The sequence below is a fragment of the Sabethes cyaneus genome, chromosome 2, assembly GCF_943734655.1.
Source record: "Sabethes cyaneus chromosome 2, idSabCyanKW18_F2, whole genome shotgun sequence".
In the NCBI taxonomy this organism is placed as follows: Eukaryota; Metazoa; Arthropoda; class Insecta; order Diptera; family Culicidae; genus Sabethes; species Sabethes cyaneus.
This window is the reverse complement of record NC_071354.1, coordinates 73,935,682-73,962,303: the sequence shown is the minus strand read 5'-3', so window position 1 is coordinate 73,962,303 and position 26,622 is coordinate 73,935,682. Positions and strand designations below refer to the sequence as shown.

The 26,622-nt window shown below is 39.5% G+C and overlaps 2 protein-coding genes across 5 annotated transcripts in view; both read left to right on the top strand.

The window, feature by feature from the left end:
- The window catches only part of LOC128733752 (huntingtin-interacting protein 1), a 55,202-nt gene extending 44,010 nt beyond the window's left edge, over positions 1 to 11,192 (top strand). For all 4 annotated transcript variants that reach the window (XM_053827528.1, XM_053827529.1, XM_053827526.1 and 1 more), the window contains 6 exons: positions 6,783 to 7,296; positions 7,513 to 7,883; positions 8,168 to 8,639; positions 8,838 to 9,085; positions 9,891 to 10,144; positions 10,206 to 11,192. In XM_053827528.1, the coding sequence (XP_053683503.1) occupies positions 6,783 to 7,296; positions 7,513 to 7,883; positions 8,168 to 8,639; positions 8,838 to 9,085; positions 9,891 to 10,144; positions 10,206 to 10,596 (2,250 nt within the window). In that variant the 3' untranslated portion in view covers positions 10,597 to 11,192. The remainder of the gene's footprint in view (positions 1 to 6,782; positions 7,297 to 7,512; positions 7,884 to 8,167; positions 8,640 to 8,837; positions 9,086 to 9,890; positions 10,145 to 10,205) is intronic.
- Positions 11,193 to 20,495: 9,303 nt separating this feature from the next.
- Positions 20,496 to 24,616, top strand: LOC128735577 (4-hydroxyphenylpyruvate dioxygenase). Its single transcript, XM_053830058.1, has 3 exons — positions 20,496 to 20,582; positions 23,408 to 24,475; positions 24,536 to 24,616. The coding sequence occupies exons 1-3, from the start codon at positions 20,496 to 20,498 to the stop codon at positions 24,608 to 24,610; spliced, it is 1,230 nt and encodes a 409-aa protein (XP_053686033.1). The 3' UTR covers positions 24,611 to 24,616.
- Positions 24,617 to 26,622: the final 2,006 nt, after the last annotated feature.

Below are 26,622 nucleotides of genomic sequence, written 5' to 3'. Positions count from 1 at the left end.
TGACACACTGTGGCCCACCTTTTTGACATTTAAATTTTGAAATGTTAGAAATTGGCAGCCCTGCTTATGTTTGTTATTGTCAAAACGATCAAAACAGTCTGGCTGGGTGCAGGCGAGTTTGGCAGGTTTACACGATCAGCACCTCAGCGGCACAGTAAGGCACAGACTGAACAAAATTTCTATGAATGAGGTGAACGGAATGTTCTCAGCGACGTACCCTTGGTTAGCACAGATTCTGCTCCAGTAATCTTGGCAGCAGCTGCTAAATCATTTGGTGTCGATATAAATAATACAAACATTAACCAATAAAATTAATGCAAGGCTACAACAGAAATGTTACCCAAAAAGAAAAGGCTTTTCAGAACTTGCTGCAAGAAACTTCCAAACAAACAGAAGGCACCCCTACGTAACTCTGTAGGATCGTAAAATGTACTAATTGACTTACGTTTTAAATAAAACTAATTGATTTGAAAATGACACATGCGATGACTGCCTCGATTTTTGTTTGCTAGAACCTTTAGAATGCTCACTGCAGTAAAGAGCATGTCATTACGTTGGAGGTCGCTCATTAAACTACTTACGGAGCGTTGGGGGACCACCTAATGTTATCATAGGGGTCTTAAGAGCATATAATCTTCTTCTACACGGCCAACCGAAAATTTTGTGATGTTGAACTCATCACTAAAATGAATAAAGGATGACCAAGCGTACGCACTATAGTGGCATAGTTGTCATTGTGTGGAGGATCCGGTCATTCACATCATTTTATCTAAAAGTCCGTTGCGGGACCACTTAACGTTATCGCAGGGACCTTAACAACACGTCATTTTATTCTGCATAAAAAAACGAACATTTTGTGATGTTGAGCTCATCGCTAGGTCAATTTTTAAAAAATAAGGGACGGCCTAGTGTCACGCTCTTTCAGCCACTCCGATTTGAAAAAGTGTATGATGACGGAATTGTCGCAGTTTTTCTCTTGAAAAGCCTTTCCCACAGATCTGCGGACATGTCAAACATGTCGTTTTCATCTTCGTTAAGCAGCATCCAATGCCACGTTGAATTACCTTCTGACCGTTTCCAACTTCCTAATCAATTTTGTTGGGAAACAATGTTCAAGCATAATCTACCATTTCCCCATTTTTCTTGACTAATTCGTACGCTGCCTTAAAATCTGCGTACAGATGAACAGATGATACGTCTGAATTCTGAAAATTTGTCAACGATTTGTTGCAAGTTTTGGTTCATTGTAGAACGATGTTCTCGAAAAGTGTAAGAAGTGTTCCTTCTCTTTCTTCTTCTTCTTCTTCTTCTTCTGCGAGGCGAGAGCCGGGGTGGTTCTTGCCGTATCAAGAATTTGTCTCCACAGTATACGATTCTGGGCTACTCGTCACCAATTCGTTGCGCGTCACGAGGTCACCACACAGGCAAGTCGGTTTCAACCTGATCGAGCCATCTAGCACGTTGGGCCCTTCTATTACTAGTTCCGGCGGGGTTCTTGAAGAGAACGGATTTCACTGTACAGTCGACCAGCACCCTTGCGACGAGACGGAGGCCCAAGTAGTCTCCCGACTTTCGCCAGTTGTACGGTGGGAATCTCTCCAAGTAGTGCCTGCAACTCTTGATTCATAATCCGCCAAAAATAGTCCGCAACACCTTTCGTTCAAATACGGAAAGTGCACGTATGCCTTCCGTAAATTACTGGCTCAAGTCCGTAGAGGACGACCGGTCTGATTAGCGTTTTGTACATCGCCAGCTTTGTGTGGCAGCATATGCAGTTTGATCGAAGCGTCTTGCGAAGGGAAAAGTAGGCTCGAGTTCCAGTTTGAATGCGTCGTGGTATCTCCTTACTAGTATTATTGTCGGCGGTGACCAAAGATCTCAAATATACGAACTCATCAACCACTTCCAGTTAATCGCCGTCAATAGTCACTTTCCTTGGGAGGCATACGTTGGTTTCTCTGGAGCCTCTTCCGACCATTTGTAATCCAATATTCCTAGCTTCCGTTTTTAGTCTGACGTAGATTGCCTCCGCCGTCCCAAGGTTTCTTGTAATGACGTCAAGGTCGTTTGCGAAGGATAGGAGTTGGCTATTCTTGTATGTAGATTATTCCTCTAGTTTCGGTGCCTGGTCGACGAATTGCACCTTTAATAGTGATAGTGAATAACATACATATCTGGAGGATCTGTCGAACCTTCCATCCACTCCTCCGATAGTTTCTTCTCCTCCCAAATCCTTGAAATTAGTGAAATGCCGTTGCTAACGGTTCTTGGCCATTTATGTCGAGATCGCCGTTGAGATGCTCAACGAAGAACTGCTTCCACCTGTCGACCACTTCGTTTGTGATTAGATCCCCTCTCTTATCCCTACACATGGCAAGTTTATGTGTTTAGGTGTTACGAGCTTGGTGCACCTTCTCGTAAAATTTACGCGAGTCATTAGCCCAGAATAGTTGTTCCAGCTCCTCACGATGTCTGTCCTCCTTCTGTCGTTTTTTCCTCCTCAGGAACGTGGTCAACTCATTCCTCGGTCGACGATACTTCTCCCTCGTGGATGTGCTTAGATTCAGATAGCATTTCCAAGCTCTTTTTTCCTCCCTATCGCTTGTTGGTATTTTCCGTCAAACCAATCATTTCGTGCGCGCGAGGTTTCCCCACCTAGCACCGCAATTGCGGCTTCATTGACGGTAGAGCCTGTCATATTCCATCTGTTTTCGAGAGTCAAAGCATCTAGCTCGACAGAGAAAGGTAGAGCTTCATCCAGTACGCGTGCGTAGTTTTCGACAATTCGTAGGTTATCTAATTGTTAACCGAGGAGGGCGGCTTTGGCGCGAAGTATAAACCGTCGATAGTTTTGAGCGCACATGTACTACTACTAGGTAATGGTCCGAGTCGATATATGCACCCCGTAGGGAGCGTACGTTGGTGATGTTCCTCACCGGCCCTCGAGGAAAATATGGTCGATTTGGTTCAAGGTTCGTTGGTCAGGTGATCTCCAGGTCCAGCTCCAGGTGATCTCCATGCCGCTCGTAGAACGCATCTCATCTCATCACATCTCATATCATCTTCAGGGCTACCTTCATGCGAGCAGTGCACGTTGATGATGCTGTCCTCAAAAGACATATGATGTGGTTGGCAACCTTTCAATCTTTTACGCGATCTTACCTACTGCCCAACACTACAAAGCCGCTGCTTTGGTTTACCCTACTAGCACGGTTGTTACAAAGTTGTTATGGTAACCGAAATATGACTAATTTCAGCCGTAATCCGGTTGCTACAACAAAATGGACCTAAAGTGTGCTACTCTGGTAGCCACCTTTCCGGTAAAACCGGCCGCGGATCTTCCAGACCTTCTCTCTTGTGTGTTAGATTTCCCGCAGAGCTAAGATACCACCACAGAAGTCCCCAGCGGTTCAACTAGGGACTTGGGGTAATAGCGAGGGACCCTTCTGGTCCCCGAATAACAGAATTTTAAGGGATTTAAGACCGGTCGCCACCTGCAAAATTCAGTCATCTTTCTTCCTAGTACTAAGTATTCATTCGTCGTCCTTGTGTCGTCGCCTAGATCGATACCGAATGTTTGCTTGAATGTTCGTACTAATTAGGTCGGTCTGCTAGGGCCCCCCAGTTGGATTCGAGGTATGACGCTGGCCTAAAGCCAGTCGTCGTATGTTCGAATCTCGGCTGGGAGAGGCTGTTAGAGTCAATAGGATCGTAGCAACTGGCTCTGCAATTGTCTTGTACTCTAACAGCTGGCTGCGAAGTCTCATGCAATTTCTCATGCATAACTGTAACACTTCAGCCAAGCAAAATTCAAAAATGTTATGTATGGGGCTTTTATAGCGCTAATTATTATCCGTATGATTGCTGAACTTACTAATGCTCTACTCACGTATTTACGGCGCAATCTCAGTTCAAACCGGGTGGTGCACAAAGAGCACTGCTGGTGCAGCACTAGGAGTACGCCGTAATACTATACATACTCCGGTTAAAGCAAAATAACAAGTCATCCGTTCTATATTGATTTCTCGGCTATAATAGATTGTTAAAGTTAAAAGAACCAAAACAGTAGCTCCCCAAATACCATATAAACTAGCAATTGCCGGAAGTGAATCCTGCTGCCCTAAATAGATGACCATATGTTCCAGAAACAGAATGTACGATACGCCACGGTTTTATTGTTTTGACCTCACTGGTAACTTGAATTTTGAAGTGTTTTTCTATGTACAAGTATTTTTTAAAATTAACACTCACATGTCAACCAAAATGTATGTTAAAGATATGTTAAAAGATTTGATCAAAATCCGATTGAGCAATTTATTAACCATTAATAAATTAATGGTTAAATTGAAGCCCACTTTAATAAAAAAAATTGTTTTTTCGAACGAGTCTAAAACTGCTCTGATTGGATTTTTCCCCCCTGTTTGGCGACATTGAGCAAAACAGGATGAAGCAGACGAACTAGCTAGGAGAGCCACTTCCGATTCAGCTATTGTTTTAATCTTATATATAAAAAAGGAGCGTAAAAGTTCGACCAAGCACTTGAGAACGGAACGTCCGATTTGCACCATCTTTTTTTATTGTGTTTATTTTCCGCACCATTATGTTTTTACGGCGAGAAAAATCGGAAAATTTATTTGAAATATTAGAAAACTCAGAAAATTGGTTTTCCATATAAAGTTTACAGCGCATTGCAAACGCCATAACAGTGTTTGCTGCGATCATCGTTTGATTTTTAGCAGCGCCGTTACCGTGTTCGTCGTCTGGTAAATAAACACGTGGTTGCCTTCATTGAAATCGCTACATGTAACAATGCTATTAACAATTTTTATGCTCTTGCAATTTCTGAAAATAACTGATAAACCTAAGCACAAGTTTAAAACCCCAATAAAAAAATTCGCTCATTTAATTAATTCGTGCATTCATTTATCGAATTTATGAAACAAACACAAAACTGTTATATGCCTTTTTACATCGTATGCTTATCAAGAAGATCCAATATAGGTTTACAAATGGTTTAAGCACTACATTGACTATATTGCCAGTTCCCGATCATCAAATAAAGAATACATGTCACATATGTAGTAAAATAGAGTTTCCAGCAATTCAGCAACAAATCTATTGTGAAAGTACTGATGTAAATGAAAATTTTACTTCAGTTCATAACTAATTGCCCGTTTTATTTCGTATTGCACCTCTTAAAAGTGTACAAATTCTCACAAAATTACACTTCTGTGTTAAATTATTTTAGAGCGTGAAATACCAAAGGAACTAAGAGAGCAAAACTGGATTTAAAGCAAATGTGTATGTACTTTTATTAGCATTTTCACATATTCGACGAGGCGGTTAGACATAAAATTAACAATTCAATTTATTTTGTGGAATAATGAAGTCATCTTGATCAGTAAATTATTACTAAAGCAGTTTGCAAATTACAGCTATCTAGATTCGACAATGCAATTATTTCGGCAAATTCTTACCCATCAATTTATAAATCTATTAAAAACAAGAATCATATGCCTATTTACATCGAATACATATCAGAATATTGAATTGAATTTTAAATGAATGAAGGAAATATGCTTGAGTGTCAAAAAATTGTTGGTTAACTTAAGAACCAGCATACAGAATAACAAGATGATAATGAGACGAATTCCTAAAGCAAAAGAAAAAGGTTTGAGAGCATTAAATGGAACTAAATGGAAATGGAATATGTCAGCAACAATTAAAATATAGTTGGTGGTGTAACGATTATGTTCTCAGTAAGGTTTTAACTACATATTGCGTATAATTAGAAAATCAACTGCAGCAGACGCAATTTGGCGCTGTTTAAGCCATCGAATTCACTTTTACAAAAAATAAGTTAACAATAAGTAGGGTTTATAAGACAAGACTCGACGTAACTTCTACCAACACAACCGTTGGGTATTGGGAACTGACGAACTAACTTTTACACCGACATGTTTCTAACGTGTAGATGATAATAATTTTGAGATTTTGTCAAATTTCCGTTTCTTGCTAATGGCTTAATACGGTTGTTAGATATACACGTTCTCTGAAAATCCGGTGTTTATCGACTACATTAAACGTTGGAATCCTCCAAAAATTACGAAATTCTACCGTTAGTATACCCCTTTTTCTTAAAATCAGCAGCTCTCGCAGTTCGTCTGAATTTTATAATCTGAAATATTCAGTCTAATTTGTGGCAGTACGAAGTTTGCCGGGTCCTCTAGTTTTATATATTTTTCAAACGTTTTAATGTAAGCTTCTTTTGTCGCATAAGTTTAATGTTTGATGTCAGTATTCGTATCCAAAAATGTGGTTGAAAATTTATTTCGAAAAATTTACTGTTCGCTTTACTGATATCAGTCCTCTACTGTCTGCTTTCTTTATTTAAAAAAAACAGCACTTTTAGACTGACCTCTAGTAAAAAAGAAAACACATTACAAAACTAGTTTCCATACATAGTTATAAATTGAGAAATCTCAAATTCATGCAGCAATTCAATGTGTATACCTAAACCAAATTAGTTTGTGATTAATTAACATAGTAGTCTTTGAAAATACTAAAACATGGAGCAAAGGTGGACGCTAAATTTCTGTTTTTCAAACATTTTGGAATCAATTCGGAACATTTCTCTTTCTACATGTCTTAATTCGCTATGTACTAAAATTGCTCGTATTTGTGACTACACTAGTGAAGCAATTTTACCCGAACAGGTCTACCGCTTAATTCAATATAAAAAAATATTCAAATAACAACGGCTTTCATTCGATTCCACACAGCATGGTGAAATCAGCCGACAACTGGCAAGCTCCAACAAATCCGCTTTGGAAGCCACCTCCGCCAAGGAGGAAATCCGAATTCAGCTGACAGAACTACAGCAAAAGCAAGCAATCGTGACCGAACAGCTTCAACAAAGTTCTTCTGATGCTAAGCAAGAACAGGAAGCCGTCGCCGCGGAACTCCAAGACATTACCGAGAAATATGAAACCCTACAAACGAAGTACCAGGAAATGGAAGCAAACCGGCAGGCAGAGATTGCCGAACTGCGAATCAGTCTGGAACGCGTGGAAACGGAACTGGCCACATTCAAGACTGATCGGGAAACTTTACAAGCTGAAAAAGGAGCGCTCGAAAGCAGCCTCGGAGAGATTCAACTCGAGCGGGAGCAGCTTTCCAAGCAGTACGACGATGTACTGCTCAAGGTGGAGAAGCTAAACATTGAGTCGGAAGAACGTACCCGAGAGGAAGCTTCTCTGCAGCAGAGTGTCAGCGAAAAGGCTCAACATGCGCAAGGTAATGTAGGGAAGCTTTTTTCTGATAACTATTTCTTTGTATATTTTCTTGTTGTGTTTTACATGCATGCATTTTTTTCGTCTTATTTGATTGTAAGTTTTATTTACCTGATCCAGAAATTTACCATATTATCCCACTGAAAGTTATAAATGATCTTTGAACATTCCTCTAGCAAAGTCAGCTCTTATAGCATTTTTACCTTTTCATTTTATAAAGAATTGTTGGATAAACTGGATCAACTGCAACGGGACTATGAATTGCTGCAAAAACAACATATCGATCTGGAAGTAGCAAAAGCAGCTCAGGAGCAGCAGTTTAACCGTACGCACGAAGCCGACCTACAGAAACTAGAGTCGTTACAGTGCGAAATGACGGAGAAAGTGACTAGCCTGAGCGCCGAGAAAGAAAACATCCTTGCGGATAAGGAGAATCAATTCTTGCAGCTCACAGTACTGCAGACGGAATCCAGACAACGTTCGTCGGATTTCGAATCGTTGGAAAAAGACCTGAAAAACGTTATCGAACAGAAAGATCACGAGCTGGAAGAGTTGAGGGCGAAATATCAGGAACTTGAAGAAAAGTATCAGGTATGGCGGTTGTTCCTTTTTTGTTTCTCTACTGGTAGTATTTGTATCTTGTGTTGTGTTAACAAATCTTTATACTTACATAAACAATCATGAGTAAATAACTCCAAATCATGTGCATTTTAAAAGGGAATATCTTCATGCTGCTTCATGTTTGCTTCGAAGCTTGTTCGGCATCCCGTATCGCTAGACCATGGTAAAAGAGATCATTCCGTCATCTCTATGTTTAACAAATAATTTATCTAAATATCTAATTTTTTAATCCTTTCTGCGTCTTTTACCAAAAGTCTCTCAATGCAAATATGGATCGATTGCTGACCGAAAAAGGTACAATCGAATCCGACCTGCAAGATTTACTTCATCAACAGGACGAAATGGATCAAAGGTACCAGGACGCACTGGCCACAATGCGCAACCTGGAAAACTCCCTGGTGGATGCAAAAATATCCGGAGAAACTGCACTTCGTACACTGCTCGAAGCATGCATCAAATCTTCCGAGAAACTGGCACTGCGAGCGATAAGCGAGAACGAGATGCCCGGAGCTGGAGGGACTCCGACCTACTTCTTGATGATCGCCGAAGAACTGCAGGAAGTTCTTTCGAAACTAGCCATAGTTCATGAAAATTATCGTAAGGATAACTCAACGAATGTAGAATCGCTGGCACGGAAGGTTATTATCGGAGCTCATCTGTTGGCTTCTGCACACGTACAGGGAATGTCCATTTGTAACCGTTCCGCAAACATCGAATGTGGAGAACGTAAGTATGATCTCTGCTTTTATTGTCTGTGACAAAACAAAGAATAAGCCTTTATTTTTAATGCATGCGAAACTTTCTTTCAATTTCAATTTCGTGAGTATTTTGTGTTCCCCAAGACCCACAATTTTATTATTCCCTGTATTGTTTAACTATTAAGTCAACTCACATGTAAATCAATGTTGAATCAACCACTCACAGGTATAGCCGAGGAAATCAAGGAACTAGGTGGATCGATCGCTGGCCTATTCCAGTCGCTGCACAAGACAAGCGAATCGGATTGCGTAGCCACCAAGATAGCCGACCTGCGAAGTAAACTGCAGAAGGTAACCTCCATGATCGGTGATCTGAGCAAGCAGACGGATGGCACCGAGAATCTTGGAGATCTGGTTGAAAACGAACTCAGCAGCATGGACAAGGCAATCGAGGAGGCGGCTGCCCAAATCGAGGTAAACATTCCACCCACGATCGGTGATCGCGGCGGTTTCGGACTCTCCGTCAGACGTGCGCTCCTCGATGTGGATACTTGCTTTATCCAGTTCAATTGTTGCCTCATTTTACCCAGGTCTACAGTGGTGAGCCATTTTTCAGAGTTGGGCACTATTTAGCCGCAAACTCGAACAGGAATATTCAAACTTTCGGACAAGGTTTTACTTCTATAATATCTCTTCCTCTGCATTTCATGCAGATCTTTCTATACTTTTATTGTTCAAACAGTTAAAATGGAAATTACGGTTTCACCCAAAATACTGCACCCTTAACCGAAAATTTATTTCATACACGAACAAGCTTGGTTATAACTGCTCAGGAGGCTGCAAGTTTCTCTAAAGACTAAGGATTTCTTGAAATTGCACTTTCCATAACTCTTTGCTTTACCAGATGTAGTCCAATTGTCAAACGAAGCAATCGCGAAGTTATTATCAACATTAATCTTTGTACATCAGCAAGTAAATTTGAATCCCATTTTACTTTATTATAATGCTAAAAATATGCAGTCATTTCTTATTTGAGTAAATACACAATCAAATAAACACATTGGATTATCCAAACCCGCTGGTGGCAACTTGGGGAGTGGAAGACTTTGGCAGTCGTTTATAAAAATATGACTGCAATCACTAAAGAAGCAGCATTTATCTCTATATATATTAATATCCACCATCGTTATCGTTATCTAGATACTACAACCCTGCAGATCGGGATATCTCGGATTGTAACTTTTCTAGCAAAAACCTAAACCCATTTTATTTCGCACAGGAAATGCTATCCAAGTCGCGTGCTTCCGATTCGGGCATTAAGCTGGAGGTCAACGAGAAGATTCTCGATGCATGTACCAATCTGATGCAAGCAATCCGCATTCTGGTACAGAAATCCCGCCTCCTGCAGTCGGAAATTGTCGCGCTCGGAAAGGGGTCCGCCTCGGCGAAGGAGTTCTACAAACGCAACCACCAATGGACTGAAGGACTGATTTCCGCCGCTAAGAGTGTAGCCCAAGGTGCAAACTTTTTGGTGTAAGTTGTACTCAACTAAATTAGGTGAATTTTTGCGGAAAGTTTCATTATTGTATTGCAGGACGGCTGCCAACAAAACCGTTGCCGGGGGATCTCGACATCAGCTTGATCTGATTGTCGCGGCCCAGGAGATTGCGGCTTGCACAGCCCAGCTTGTAGTCGCCAGTCGTGTCAAAGCACCACGCGGAAGTCAAAACCTGGCTGCGTTGGGTACCGCTTCGAAAAATGTTACTCAAGCTACCGGTATCGTAGTGGCCACAGCCAAAGACTGTAGCCAACGTTTGGAAGATTCGCAAGATTTAGACCTCGGATCGCTAACGGTACATCAGGCGAAGACCAAGGAAATGGAAATCCAGGTCAAAGTTCTCGAACTCGAGCAAGCACTTCAAATGGAACGAATGAAACTAGCCGCATTCCGTAAAAAGAACTATCAGTCTCCCGCAGACGAGTAAATTATTTGCCATCTTTTAGTAGCAAAATTGAAGACAGTAACATTCTCTTTATACAAGTGCAGAAATATGTCATGGAATAGTGAACATTCGCAAGACAATATATCAAATTTTATTAGTCGTCCACGCTGTATGTGTAGATTAGTTGCGAAATAAAATGCAATAGCAAAAGGTATATCAAATTTTCCCCACCTGTCGAGTCGAGGACGTAAACTTCTAAATATATGATGATAGATTAACACTACTCCTGATTGTGTCTTCTTCTAAAGCCATCGATATGATATATAAACTGTAGATATCTATGGTTTAACCAACTATCCGTAGTTAATAATCAGTATGAGAAAATTATTTTATATCAATTTTATACGTTTAGGGAATCTTTTATTACCGATGACGTGAACTGTTTCAAATTGCAGACGATCAAAACTAAACGATGAGTGAGCCTACTTATCTACCGAATAAAATCATTTAAATACGATTAATGTGAAGAAATGAAAGTAATTTATTATGTTTGCCTACTTTGTACCGCGAAGAGAACGATTGTTGATATATTTTTACATTTTAGCGAATCGCTAATTCAAATATGTTCTAAAAAAAGCTCAGCTAAGTAAATTGTATAATGTTTAAAATATTTTATTAATCCTAGTCATTTATCCGAAATGGAAACCCCACCAGAGCAATGATGGCCCTTTAATCTGTTGTATGTTTTCGCCATGTTCTCAAAGCTCACCCCACCCCCCACTACGCACATTAGTCTGTTCATTTCTGTCTTGTCCAACTGCTTCAATTTCGGCAATCGGTAGTAGTAGAAGAGTAGCTTGTACGCATAATAGTAGCAGTACAGCTTGTTATCCTTTTTATAAATTGAACATACAATGTCACATCCGCTCTTCTGGTCGCCAAAACTTACAAATCTTCATAATGATATGATACCCTCCGATCATCACGCTTTAATAATTCAGCCCATCACTAGAAAGCCGATAACCAACTCGTTAGCAATGCAGCAACTTTAGTGAAAAATAGCCGCACGATGCGCGCTTTTTCATATCCTTTGTCCTGTAACACAATTACTTCGAAGCTACGTTGATTCGTATTTTTTTCTTGCTTAAAAAGAGTTCTGCGTCTTATGAAAGGCCAGCAGCGGGATTGCTTTCTTGCAGATGCGAATAACTGATTTCTGGCTTTAGTTTTCTGAAAGACGCATAAGCCATGCAGAAGGGTTGTTTATGCGACCTTCTAAAAACTATTTGACAGGCGCGATACGAGAGAAGCTTCTCCAGAATTGGGATTAACGGAATCACCAACCGGATCGTTCCAACTCCAGTTGTGTAGAATGACAACGATGGAACTTGGATTCTAAAGAAACGAAGATGTCCAGACGGTGGAAGCATTTCGATGTGAACGCTCGAACGTTGAACAAGATGGAGCAGTTAACAGAAACAGAAAATGATTGAAGATGATGGATAAAACGTGGATCTACTAATTGGACGCAGGGCAAAACTACAAAACTAAGACACGGTCGCCATTTCGCAGTCCATTATTATAGTCTTATTATAGTCCAAGTTTAGTGATGACAACTCTTTTGAGAATAAACCGAAAACGGATCGAAAAAAGGTGCTGCCAGCACTTGTTTGGTAAGCCGTGTAATGCAGGCATTTGAGCAACAGAATAAGGTTTCAATATAGGACACGAGCACGAAGAAATCAAACTTTCATCACACAAGAGAACGTTTGAATCTGCGAAGTTACAAGAAACAGAAGCAGTCAAAATAAACCCCTACACAAGAAACATCGTTCAGACCCAGATTGCGAAAGCTGTATGATACGATGTTTGCTAAGCATCGCTGCCAGGACCGCAGTATTATGCGGTACCAGAAAGACCAAGACCAGGACCAGAACCAGAAGGAAACATCCATTCAAATCGAAAATTTGGTAAAAAGGCTGTGGCCTCGCAATCCATCTGTGACTGCGGTAAAATTTCGCAATTGTTTATTACAACTGATGATTTTCGTCGCTAGTCAGCAATCTGAATGCTGGTCTCTATAAAAGCTACGTTATGCGGGTACAAACTGACGCCGGAATCCAAAGCAATTTTAAAATATAGTGAAATCCAAACGAAAAAATTCTGATATTCCTTCGAATGTTTATCTCGACGATGGTAAAGTAACATCGATTTCGGATTCGTGCAAACTGTTTGCAAAGTTCTTCGCTTCAGTTTTTCAGAACAGCACCGCTTCTGAGCTCGAAACTGAATTTTTTTTTATCATGCATCGCTTGACTTGATTGATTTGAGCATCTTTAAAATTACTGCGGATATGATAGTACTTGCCGCACAAAAACTAAAAACTTCTTTCACTGTTGGTTCAGATGGAATTCCAGCAACCCATTTGAATGGCAGAAGCAATAGGTAAAAAGGGCCTTTGACGAACAGTCCCGATCCCGAGCCTCATAGTTGCCACCTGGTGGAACCATCGAAGTGCAATGGACCGGCATCAAGAACCCTTTCATCACGATCAGTGACAACACCCTCTGCAAAGCGCTCAGCGGACCGGATGGAACTTGGAGGAAGTTCGACTAGCGGAAAGAGGCGAAAGCCGGCATTTAGAGAGCACGGCCTAGATCGGCTAAGACAGCTGCCCGCCCTCGATACACCGAATTTAAGGTAACTGTTAAACGAGCTTGTAGGCGGGATAAGATAGCCTGGATTAACTCCCTAGCCAAATAAGGGGAAACCGCAGCCGCCAAAGGTGATATCTGTTTGTTGTACGATATTTTTCGCCGCCTAAGTGCTGCCAGGATGAATACAAAGATGAAAGACAGAGCCGGTCAGCTACTAACTGACCGTACAGAAATGCTTAAGCAGTGAACTGAACATTTTGAAAAACTTTTCCGAGTTTCAAATGTCAGAAACCAACAAAACCAGCAGCATATGACACCAACAGTTCGTGGAATTATTCGTGTCAACTCGGAAGCCCCATCGCTGGATGAGAATGAAGCTATCAACAATATGAAATCTAATAGAACGGCAGGGACAGACTGTGTAGCCGAGATGCTCAAAGCTGGCACATCTTTGTCAGCCTAGATGCTTTCCAGCAATACATGGGAAACCGCAACTTTTCCAGTGGACTGGATGCAGGGCATATTGGTCAAAGTCCCCAAAAAACGAGACCTAAATGAGCGCGGTAACTGGCGTGTATTATTACTCTGTATTACTCTCAAAGTACTCTGTAGGGTAATCCTCAACCGAATCCAGGAGAATATTGACGCTACCCCAGCGGCAGCAAGCTCCGTGTAGACCATATCACAACGCTCCGCAATATATAGGAGCAGGTCAACGAATTTCAGGACTCTCTTCTGCTGGTATTCGTTAACTTCGAAAAAGCGTTCGACCGACTCAAGCACAAAAACATCTGGAGCGCACTTAGGGGTAGAGGAGTTCCAGATAAGCTAGTCCATTGCATCGAGGGTCAGTACGAGGCGTTCTCGTGCAAGGTTTGGTACAACGACGTCTTGTCCGATCCTATAAGGATTACTGCAGGTGTGAGACAGCGCTGCATTTTATCACTGCTTCTGTTTCTCATCGTTATGGATGAGATACATATTAGTTGAAGCAATTGACAGTAGACATCAGACAGTAGACGATGCAGCGGCTAAATGACCTCGATCTATCCGACAACATTGTCTTGCTCGCACAACGCCGAAACGATATGCATAGCAAGTTAGATGACCTCTCAAAGAACTCACAGGTAACAGGTGTTACTGTTAAGGTAGCAAAAAATAAGTTCCTTCATAAGTGATCGACCACTGCCTGTAAAGCACAATTCTTGTCTTTCTTCCTCATTCATAAACAAAGGGGATACCTCAAGCCAGAAATATGGTCCTATTGCTTTCCACGTTGTACTTTAACGACGTAACTTTACTTTTAAGTGATGTATGTAAGTTTGACGATTTGAAATTATATCTTACCATTCGGTCCATCGATTACATCGTAGTTTGCAAGAACAATTAGATATTTTTGTTAACTGGTGTCGTAAAATTTAGCTCATCGTAAGCACGGCAAAGTATCAAGGCAAAGATGGCATTCCACTGACCTATCAGCTCAATTCTGTTTGCATGCAACATTGATGGACAGGTTCTCAAGAGAGTTAAACATGTCAGTGATCTGAGCGTTGTTCTTGATGCCAAGCTCAGTTTTAATCTAAATCGCACGGCTGCTATTTCCAAACTCACCAGACTTGGTTTTATAACCAAAATTGGACGAGATTTTAAGGATCTATACTGTTTATAAACTTTGTATTGCTCCTTGGTGAGATCACATTTAGGAAACGCATACCTGATTTGGACTTCCTGTCAACTTGCATAGATATTGAGAATTGAAAAAGTTCGGAAAAGATTTATTCGTATAGCACTACGTGATCTTTCCTGGCCGCATGTCCTGATCGGTGTCGCCTTATTGGTATTGATACCGCAGGACGACGCAGAAAAATCCAGTAAGCTGAATTTGTTGCTAAGGTGTTAAACGGAGTAATCGATTCCGGAAATTCTTTCGTTACTTGGCATTCATGTTCCTCTACGTTCTTCTCGTTCTGCGAAACAATTATTATTTGACCATGAAGATGTTTACGCGTATGTTATAGATTAATAGATGTTTATTCGTAATTTATATTAACTACATTAACTACAAAATGGTGGGAGTTTTACGACTGCAAGAGGATAACCTCTATTGGGCTTTTCCGCATCCAATTTAATGTCAAGTTTCAGGTCAAGTTTCGAAAACGGAATGTGGCACCTAGGATTTGCTTTTCTTTGCTTTATTTTGAAAACAACTGGAAAAATGAGTCAAAACTTGTCGCTAAGAAGTTTGTGCTGAACCACTTGAAGAACGTTCGCAAGAAGGTGTACCAGATTGCATACAATCGATAGCAAGCAGAAATTAAGCACACTTAGCTGTTGTATTAATCTTATTTTAACAGTATATTACATAAAAATGGAATTTCTAACATTTTTGTTTTCTTTTTAAAGCCTCTGACTGAAAGTCTCATTAATAAAGAAAATTAATTAATGAATGTTATTTTCACTTATAAATCTGGTTAAGTCCATACTTTCTAGAACAGTCTTTATCGTAGAATAAAAATTTACACACGTGGCTCTGAACCTCTGAAAGCGAAGTCCGTCGGTCTCACCCGTTAGAGGGTTAATTGTAACGAATTGATTCTACATATGTAAAACGAATGCGACCTGCTGGAGGCTCGCCTATATCGAAATCAAGTTTATTTGCAAATCAACTCACATATTTCTCACCTTCTGTTGGTGATTTAAATACTTGTATCCAGATGTCCTAGACTAGCTGTTAGCATTACATCGGATCATAAAATAATCATTTGGCGAACAGGTTAGGCATTCTCCCGCACAGAAACTATTTTTGTCAGTGGATTCAAAAATTAAAGAATCAACTAGAATGGTATAAATATTACACCGAAGCCAAAAGACGTAGAAGTACCTATCGTAAACATAAAGCCAACTCACGTGGTTAGCACAGAAACCAGTATGTATTCTTAGACACCTAACGGCTACGTATTAAATATTCATAGTCAACAAACGGAATTCGAAGTTATCTTGGATAACGCCACCAGACAGATGAAATAATAAACTTCATCAGCCAAGCAACAGTGGGAGCAGCAGCATCAGCGATGATGCTACGAAACAAGCCCCGTCGACAAACCAGTTTTCGGTTGTTATTATTAAAGCAATGGAGTGACACGATTTGAAAAACCCTCAAATTTTTTGTAGACAAAATAAATTTCTGAATGCAGATATTAGTTCATTCTTGCAAATTGGTTTATTTATTGGTCCTAACAATGCTTGCATTAACCGAGCATTGTTTCATAAATGATTTTTGTCACAGATTTTAATGCAAATGTTTTGATGGTTTTTGAATCATTTGATGGTTTCATAAAACCTCAAACTAATCGTCACATATTCTCTAACTACGGCTAGGAGTAACTGTTAGAGTTAATAGAATCGTTACACTAACGCAGCTATATTGTCCTAGATTATACTGGCTGCGAAATTTGTCGAAAAAAGACGGTCAAGTTCGTAATCAAAACCTAGGCTTTGTTTTGTTTTGTCTTTCATAAAACGTAAATTAAAAAGATCCGTATATCCAGTTCATCATTGTGCGTTTCAGATTCAAATTGCGAACACTTAAGCTATATTGAAATTTTTTTTATTTTCCCTCCTTTGATGACTCTACAGTATGAAAATTTCTTATTTGCGCGGGAAAATGTTCAAAATGAAAATTGAATATTATTTCACACTAAAATCACTAAAAAGTTACGGTTTGATTTTAATTAAGACTTCGAATACTTTCATGAACTACTTTAAATATTTCGGAACACTCATATTATATTGATAAATATAAACGTTTGGTATACCACTCAACATAGTTGAATGAAATGATATACCTACTTTGTAAAGCCACCTAACAGTATGATTTAGCATTTTCACGCACTTCATGTACCGTATCCCACATTTAAAGTAAGTTGAAATTGTACAGCTTTATTTAAGACACTTTTATTTTCCTAAGGAAAAAATCCTACAACATCTGATATTATTTATGGCTTTTCGAAGTTTGAATTATTCGTAGATAACTCCGAACTCTTAAGTTAATCTAATATCTTTAAAATACGCTCCTGCTAATGTCCTACAAGGAGTCCTACAGTTTAATGTCGTACCTAATCGGATAGAGGGCATTCTAACGAACACGGTGGTGCTCAATAAGTATAAGATATTATCCTATTTGCAATATTCGCGACTTGTGTAGTTAAAAACGTTTTATTGGCCCTTTAATAATTCATTGTTTTATCTGTTATCATTATTTTTCCTGGCATGTTTGTCAGTGACCAGTGCCATGCGCACTACACCAACTGCAGCCATGGAGGCGATGTTATGCTTGCTACATCTTCATGTGAAAAAGAAAGCCGAACTCAGTGCACTAAGGTTGCAAAGGTGTCGTAACATACTTGAGGGGGATCAAATTGGTCACCTTCGCAAACTAAGGGAGTTCAAACTATCACCCCTAGTAACGACAATCTCTGACTGGATGGAGGCACGGCCTAACATGGATGTTCCGTACAGTTACAGTTACTGTAATTGTACTGTATTTGTAATTGTTACTGATCACGCTGTATGGAGCAATGGAGGGCTTGTTCTTCCATCCGGTTATAGATGCTTCTTTACAGACGGATCAAAATTGGGAATTGCACAGGTTCTGGAGTCTACGGACCCGAAATAAAGGAAGCTCTTCCACTGGGCAAATGGCCCACCGTGTTCCAAGCAGAAGTATATGCAATATACATCTGCGCCAAGATATGTCTAAAACGAAAGTATAGGTATGCTAAAATCGGAATCTTCACGGACAGCCAGGCTACACTACTGGCTCTCAAGTCCAGCTAGAAATAGCATCCAGTTGGTATAAAGCGCAGGGCTGTAGACAAGCTAAACAGTTTATCTGTCCAGACCCTGCAGTAGTTAACAAACTACTTACCTTAACGCGTAGGGAACTGCGCACAATCACGGGACTCCTCACCGGACATTGTCCCACTCTTTACTATTTAAAGAGAATTGGCAAGGTCTTAACCGACATTTGCCGCTTTTGCAATTTAGAACTAGGAAGTTCAGCGCACTTGCTCTGCTCCTGTGGAGCTCTTGCGTCTTCAAGGTTCAGCTTCTTCGGAAGCTACCTATTAACTCCATACCCAGTATGGAAACTACATCCCAAGAAGGTAGTTGGTTTTATTAACCATGTAATACCTAATTGGGGCACAGTCTTACAACCCAGCTCAACTCCATCAATGGGTATGAGCAATCCGTAAACTGTGTACAGCAATCGGGGCCAATTACAAAAGACAATCTTCGTGACTGTCGCAGTGGCATTTTTAAACCCAGTGTCCTTCTGGCATACAAAAAAAATCATTATTTTTCTCTAAATGACTAATAAAACGACATTCTTACTCTTATAACGTTTTTGAAAAATGCAGTGGATGCAACAAGCAGTTCAGTAGAATTCCCTCCCGCTTGGTAACCGAATAAATAATCAGTAGTTCAGAATAAACGTCCACAATGACCAAGCGAATTCTAACTTTAGCTTCGTAAAACTGACAAAGGATATTCTTAAAGTTGAAACAAACACCTTGCATAACCGCAAATCAATACACACCTTCGAATTTCCGTTGTTTACACACTCGATACATGCGAGCAACAACAAATTCCTTAATGTTTACTTCAAATTCTAATCGATAATAAATAATTCGCCAAAGTGCCGTCATAGGTATGCAAAACAACTGAAAACAAACGGCATCCATCGGAAGAAAAGCAACCATTTCTCGGCCGGGTGACACTGATCAGGCCAGCCAGCAGTTAAAAGCTAACATGCCGGTTTCCAGTTGGAGACATAACCTGTTTGCGCGGGTGCGCGGGATCACAAATGCTATAAAAGCTAGCCGCGTGCCGGCGATCGATGCAAGTTTCAAATCGATCGCACCACGCAACAGAACAACGTTGTCGTTGAGGCATCCCTAATTTTCCTGTAGGGCAAAGTTTTGTGTTTGTAGTGTTACCAGTTAGTGAATTGAAGTTTGTGGAAAATAACTGCAGAGTTTGGAAACCGGAATTTTTAACTCGACGGTGTACCTGAGGTGCAAGAGGTGCTGAATAGTTTATCCAATCCAGTAAAGTGATTAGTTTCACCTGAAAATTCGTTAAAATGGTGAGTGAACAACTATCTTTTATGTAAAACTAATAAGTGAATTAGTGAATTACTATCCAAGTTTGTCTATTAGTGCGATTCTCTAAAATGACTTAAGTTCCAAGCTACATACATTGGGATACTGTGTCCATTAATTTGAACTATTGTGGTATAAAGCTAGGTTAGTGTACGTCAAAACTGAAAATCTTTTGTATTACAACTGCACGGAACGACGAAAAAAATAGGTTGCTTAATTCCATTGATGTTTCAATTTTGGATCAAACTCCATGTACTTAAAATAAAAGCAGGAATCGGTAAATATTTGAGGGTCGTGTAATCCTCTCATAATTATCAAAATAAGCAAATTGTCAGTTACCAGAACCGAATTATAGTTATCTAGTATCATTGATGGATGATTGGACAACCGTTCTCCAGTCACTTCGAACAACAGCCCATCGTACACACTCTTTCAGAACGCACAATTCCTGGGTGCGGGCCTATCCTAGAGTCGATGAACTCCTCCTGGTCCACTGCTGATGCTGAAGATTGGCGATTCTTTCGTCAGGCATGTTTTTTTCGGCACCACGTGCCGATGCCAATACCATATTTTTTACACTCACTATCGCAACATATTTGTATGCTTAATACAACTACAATTGGTAAAAAAAATCCGAGCCTTCTTCAAGTCCGAAATTGTTTTATGTCTGTAAAGCAGAAAGGTCAATGACACTACAATGAGACTTCAGCGTAATCCGCAAAAGTACAACCAGTCACGATGATGTCAATGTCACCACTTCAGCGTAATCCGCCAAATGTACTACTCTTTTAAAAAGTCTCTCGCATAACAGTACAACCAATCACGATGATGTCGATGTCATCCGCAAAGTTATCATATCAACCGATGAGCAATATTTTCAAGTGGAAACAGTTCTCGGTACAACGCACCACTACGTACATAGATCTTCAAATCATCGGCATAAATAGGCTTCCGCTTATAGCCAAGTAAGAATGCAACATCGTTGAAGAAGATGACGACAAAAGTGGTCCTAAATTGCCTCCTTGCAGGACACTGAAGATGTTAACAAGTGGTAAAGATCTTCGCAGTTAAGTACGAAGAAAACCACGCCACGTCTCCTTTTTCGAATGGCCGGTTGAGAATGAAAGCGAATGGTTCAGCAATCGCCTTAGCCCCGCGACGGAAGACAACAGCAGGAATGTCATCCAGTCCAGGAGTCGTCTATTCGGTATACTTTCTGCCACGTTTTTAATTTTACATTCGGACAATGATCGAAATGGCACAGATGCAGGAAGGTGTGACATATGCTCTTCGCTTAGCATAGAACCGGAGTGACTCGTGCTGTTCCAATCAGTCGTCTCTAATGAATTTGGACTTGGGCCACTCGTCGCCAATTTCGCCATACTCGTTCTTCTAATATGCCACGAAGAAACGTTCGCAGGATCTTACGCTCAAAAACGCCAAAAACTGGTCGGTCGCTCTCTTTTACCGTAGCTTCGTGACCGTAGAGTACCTCCGGGCTCGCATCGTTGTCATATGTCATTAACGTACCAAGATAAACAAATTCGTCGACTTCTTCATATTCATCAAACCATGTTCAAGCATAATCCGCCACAGCTAATCACGTTTAACTGAATTGAACGCCGCTTTGATATCTATAAACAAATGGAGGGTCTGCAAGTTGACAACATTTATCATTTAATTTGATATCGACTTATACAGGTTAAGTTATTATGTACTTTATATGAGGGAGTAAATGTGGTTTTGTGAAGAACGAACATTGGAAGAACAGGGAAAAATGATATGCAAACTGTGAAAAATTGTGTGTCCGACCTGGACAGTCAATTATTTATGACAGTTTGCATATCATTTTTCGCAGTTCTTCAAATGTTCGTTCTTCACAAAAACACATTTACTCCCTCATATGAGGATCCGCAAGTTGAATCTTACTTTTTACCTTTGTTATACTATATAACAAAGGTTTAGAAATTGGTCGAAAAATACGAAATTGATCCAAGGCCCGGAGGGCCGAGTCACATGTACCAATCGATAGGGTTCGACGAACTGAGCAATGTCTGTGTGTGTGTGTGTGTGTATGTATGTGTGTATGTGTGTATGTGTTCGCTCCGAATTTTCTATCGCCTGTTACTCGGCGATGGCTGAACCGATTCGACCGCTATTACTTTTGTTTGAAAGGTATTATTGCCTAGTATATCACTATTAAATGGTTTCGTGGTCTGACTTTTCGTTTGAAAGTTATAAGCAAAAATGTGAAAACTACGTGACACGGTTTTCTCCGGAACCACGCAACCAATTTTAACGATATTAGTACCAAACGAAAGCTCTTACTATTACTAAACATTTAGCTAAGTTTTATTGAAAACGGACAAGCAGTTTAAAAGTTAGCCTTGAAAAACTTGTTTTGACTAGGTACAAATGAACGCCTGTTTCTCAGAGATGGCCAAACCGATTTACACGCTATTAGTTTCATTTGGCAGGTAATATAGCCAGATAGATCACTATTGAATAGTTTTCTGATTGGACGTTTAATTTGAAAGTTATGAGCAATCGAATACATCACACCAAAATTAACAATAATTTATAATGAATTTAACCAAGATAATTTACCTAATTTCAATTATTTTAATATCAAACGAGAGGTTTTCACACTAGAAATATATATGCAAAATTACATAAGAATTGGTTTTACCGGTCAAAAGATATTAACCCTCGAACACTCGCGCCAACTGTTATAACACGGTTACTTGCGCGCACAATAGCCCAAACCAAATAAAACGTGCGCAATAGATTTTTGACTAGGAAAACTTGGTTTTAAGTTTATCAAACCTTTGGAAGAGTTTCTTAAAATTGAAAGCTCTATCGTCTGGTAGAATTTGTATTCTGATTAATCCCCTTAAAAGTGAAATAAACAAATTATTTTCCTTCAGTTTCAATACAACACATTGATATGTTTTGCAAACTTTTAGAGCATATTATTACAAGAAATTTTGCTGAGCACAGTAAGCTTCTATCTCTTCAGTGAAGGTAGAAAAATCTTATTTATTGTATATGAATTTGTAAAATCAGTTTTTCTATTCTAACTCTTCTTGTAATTGTTGTATGACTTTTTCATGTATTACAAAGTTGTACAAATAATAAAAATACACAACTCTGCTGAATTTAGTATACCTCTATGTTTGCTTGTTTAGAAACTGTAGAACTTTAATTGTAAAAACAGCCTGATTTTGACCCCGAATTACTCGATACCAACAGACGGATACATCTTAAACATTTTACATTTGCTGGTAGTTTTGCTGCATACAGACATCATTTTTCCATGTGAAGAAACGAGAGAAAATTCCAGTTGGGGTCAATTGCGGTACACCTCACATGCTACTTGCTTCGTTTCTGTGATGTCGGTTTATGCTAATCTTGTTTCCTAACAATTTAAAGTATTAATGTATTCAATAATTCGGACATTTTGCTCATAACAAGTTTACTGAAGAATATACGTTAGTATATACGTAATATACGATTTGTAATGGCATTCAAAAACCTACACATGTTGTACAAAATACAACAGCGTGAGTAACCGAAAGTTAATAAAAATTGATGAAATTTATTCAAGAAAACTTTATTGTTGTGAATCAAATAGAATGGCATTACAGGAAATTATGCATAGTTCAAAAACCTATAAACTAGACCTTTACTACGCAATATATATGTTAAAGAATAATATTTCTTCTTACAACTTACTTTTACTTGAACTTACCCGCATTAGTAACAACTTACTCAGCAATTTCATGAGAAAAAGAACTATCATAATTTGCAAGTGCTTCTATTTTGTTCAAATTTTGTAAACTTATTCAATTTCCAAAAATTTCATGTAAGCCAAACGTGTCGATTTCTATCTCAAATAGCAAGTAAGATCGTATAACAAAGGTTCCTTTCACCACTAGGTGGATTAAATCAGGTTTTTCTCGTAAACCAGCTTCAGCCATATACATAACACTGTGCGTACTAAATGTTCTATTTGTTGTATTCCCATTTCAGACCACCTACACCGACAAGGGTCCGAAACCGAATGGTGGAAAATTTCTATGCTTCGACCATCTCACCTTCTACGTGGGCAATGCGAAGCAGGCAGCCAGCTACTACACTACCCGTATGGGATTCACCGAAATAGCCTACCAGGGACTGGAAACCGGCAGTCGTCAACTGGCCAAGCACGTCGTACGACAAAACAAGGCTACCTTTGTGTTCGTTTCAGCCTACGAACCGAACAACACCGCACTGGGCGCGCATCTGGTGCAACACGGAGACGGAGTAAAAGATGTAGCGTTCCAAGTCGAAGATCTGGACATCATTGTAAAGAGAGCAAAGGAACGTGGCGCAGTCATGGTTCGTGATATCTGGGAAGAAAGTGATGAGTTCGGAAAGGTACGATTCGCCACCGTCAAGACATACGGCGACACTCAGCATACCTTTGTGGAGCGCAAAAATTACAAAGGTGTGTTCTTGCCCGGTTACAAAGCCCCACTGTATGACGATGCTTTACTAAAGATGTTACCGCCAGTTAACATTAACTTTGTTGATCACGTTGTTGGAAATCAGCCCGACCTTCAAATGGAGTCAACCGCGGCATGGTACGAGAAGGTCCTAATGTTCCACCGTTTCTGGTCGGTGGACGATAGTCAAATCCACACAGAATACTCCGCGTTGCGGTCAATTGTAATGACCAACTACGAAGAAACAATAAAAATGCCCATCAATGAGCCGGCCAAGGGAAAGAAAAAATCTCAAATTGAAGAGTACGTTAATTACTACGGTGGAGCAGGTGTTCAGCATATTGCTCTCAATACTGACGATATTATTCTGGCGATAACGAACCTGCGAGCTAGAGGTATGCATTTTCTATCCGTTCCGGATACATATTACGACCAGTTACGACAGCGTCTAAAGGCTAGTAATGTCAAAATAACGGAGGACATGACCGTGCTACAAAAGCTGAACATTCTTATCGATTACGATGAAAATGGTTATTTGCTGCAGATTTTCACCAAAAACATGCAAGATCGGCCGACACTGTTTTTGGAAGTCATCCAAAGACACAATCATAATGTAAGTTTATACAGTTTAATTTCATTGAAGACATAAACAAACAATGCCTCTCGTTCATAGGGTTTTGGAGCAGGAAACTTCAAAGCACTGTTCGAAGCAATCGAAGCTGATCAGGAGAAACGGGGCAATCTTTAAGGTTAGGCAGTGAGACGACTGCTCTATTGATGGACAAACACAAAGCGAACTTCACAAATGGACACGGCAGGACAAAATATAGCTTATCTCAAAGACGAACCGCGACTACCTAACCCTTAGTATTTAGCTGAATAGAATAAATGAACCGTTCTTAATTTAATTGATTGCTGTTTCTTTTTTTCTGTTTACTCAACAACGCGATCATTTATTTGGACTATTCAATATTAGACCAAACCTCGTGTTTTTAGTCTTGACCTTGCGGTCAAGCATATATATTAATATTTTTTGAAACGGTCACAAAGACAACTTGTTAAGCGTAGCTACCAATAACCCCCCTCACCTTTCCACTCTTTCCCCTCTATTCAAAAAAATCTTCATTACTTTCCCCTACCGCCCCTTCGTCAATTGTAGAACTACCGTTTTAAAAAATATTACTATTGAATATTGTCAGATGTTTGCTGCAATTCGCACTGCATATCTTTGCATATCAAGGTTTGTTCTACTACCATACCCATCTCGTTCTTATTATAGAAGACCCTGATGAGGTTCACTAACTATAAAAGTGAGGCTAGTTCGGGGTAATGTATAGCATTTAGCATAAAAGAAGGGTAATGATGGGTGATTTTATTACCCTTTCACTTATGAAGCGTGATAAACAAATTATTTTGTCCCGTCAATGCTCTCCCACTTATCTTCGAGATAAATTGTTGATCTAACAAGTCAATCGTCGTATATCCAAATCTCGACTAAACACGTGATTATCGATGAAAACGAAAAAAAACGACGACGAAAAGGCGTCGAAAAAACAATGCGATGACGAAAACAGCGACCAAAAAACATGTCTAATTACGTCAAAAACACGACAAAAAGACGTATAAAAATGTCCAAATAAAAATGACGATGGAAACGACAAAATTCGATCAAAAAGCGACAAAAGTACCAAAAGCCGACTTCAAAAAACGACGAAAATACTTTGAAATGGTGGTAACTAGATCACGAAAAGACGACAGAAATATGGCAGAGAGATGGCAAAGAGACGACGCATACGAATAGAAGAGAACAAAAAGCTATCAAAAAGAAAGCGAAAAGGAATCGAAGAGACAACAATAAAATGACGAAATAACAATAAATAGTCAATAAGAAACAATAAAAATACGATAAAATAGGTACAAAGAGCAACATAACCAAAAACAACTAAACAGCTTCAAAAAGGCAACATAACACGCAAAAGTGGCGTCGAAAAGATGGCGAATATACTACAGGAAACGACAAAAAAACATTAAAAAGACAGCTTTTTGTTGTTTTAGCAGTAAATAAGATATCGATAAAACTGCAGAAATGGACGAAAAACAAGAACGACAAAGCGACGAAACGATGACAAAAGACAACGAAAAGATAACAATAAAAAAAAGAATCGAGATGCCAAATCAAGCAAATGCCAGCAACGAAAATACGAACGAAACCGCCAAAAAGCAGACGAAAAAATGAACGAAAAATGCCAAAAAAACGCTTGAAAAAACGAAGGAAATAACATCACAATATGATGAAGAGGACGAAAAGACGCCAAAACAGCGGCAAAAAACAAAACGAAACACGATAAAAAGACGTTTAAAGAGTGTCAAAAACACGATAAAACATGCAACATGCAAAATACAAACGATGGTAAAATGATGAATATACGACAGAAAACCGTTAATGCAACGAAAAGAAGCTAAAAAGTCATAAAAAATTCAACCAAGACAGAAAGAGACAAAACATGATTTAGAAAGTGTGAAAAAGACGACAAAGAACGACGAAATGGCAGTAAAGAAAACAGCATTTGCTTAATTGCTTTTTTATGATCTTATTTTAATGATCGTTTTTGTGGTTGTTTTGGTTGTGTTCAAAACAAACAGGACGACAGAAAAGGGTGACAAAAAGGCCATGAAAAGACGACAAAAAACGATGGAAAGATGACAGAAAAACTAAAAGAAATCGACAAAATGTAGGTGCCAAACCAGCAAACAAAAAAG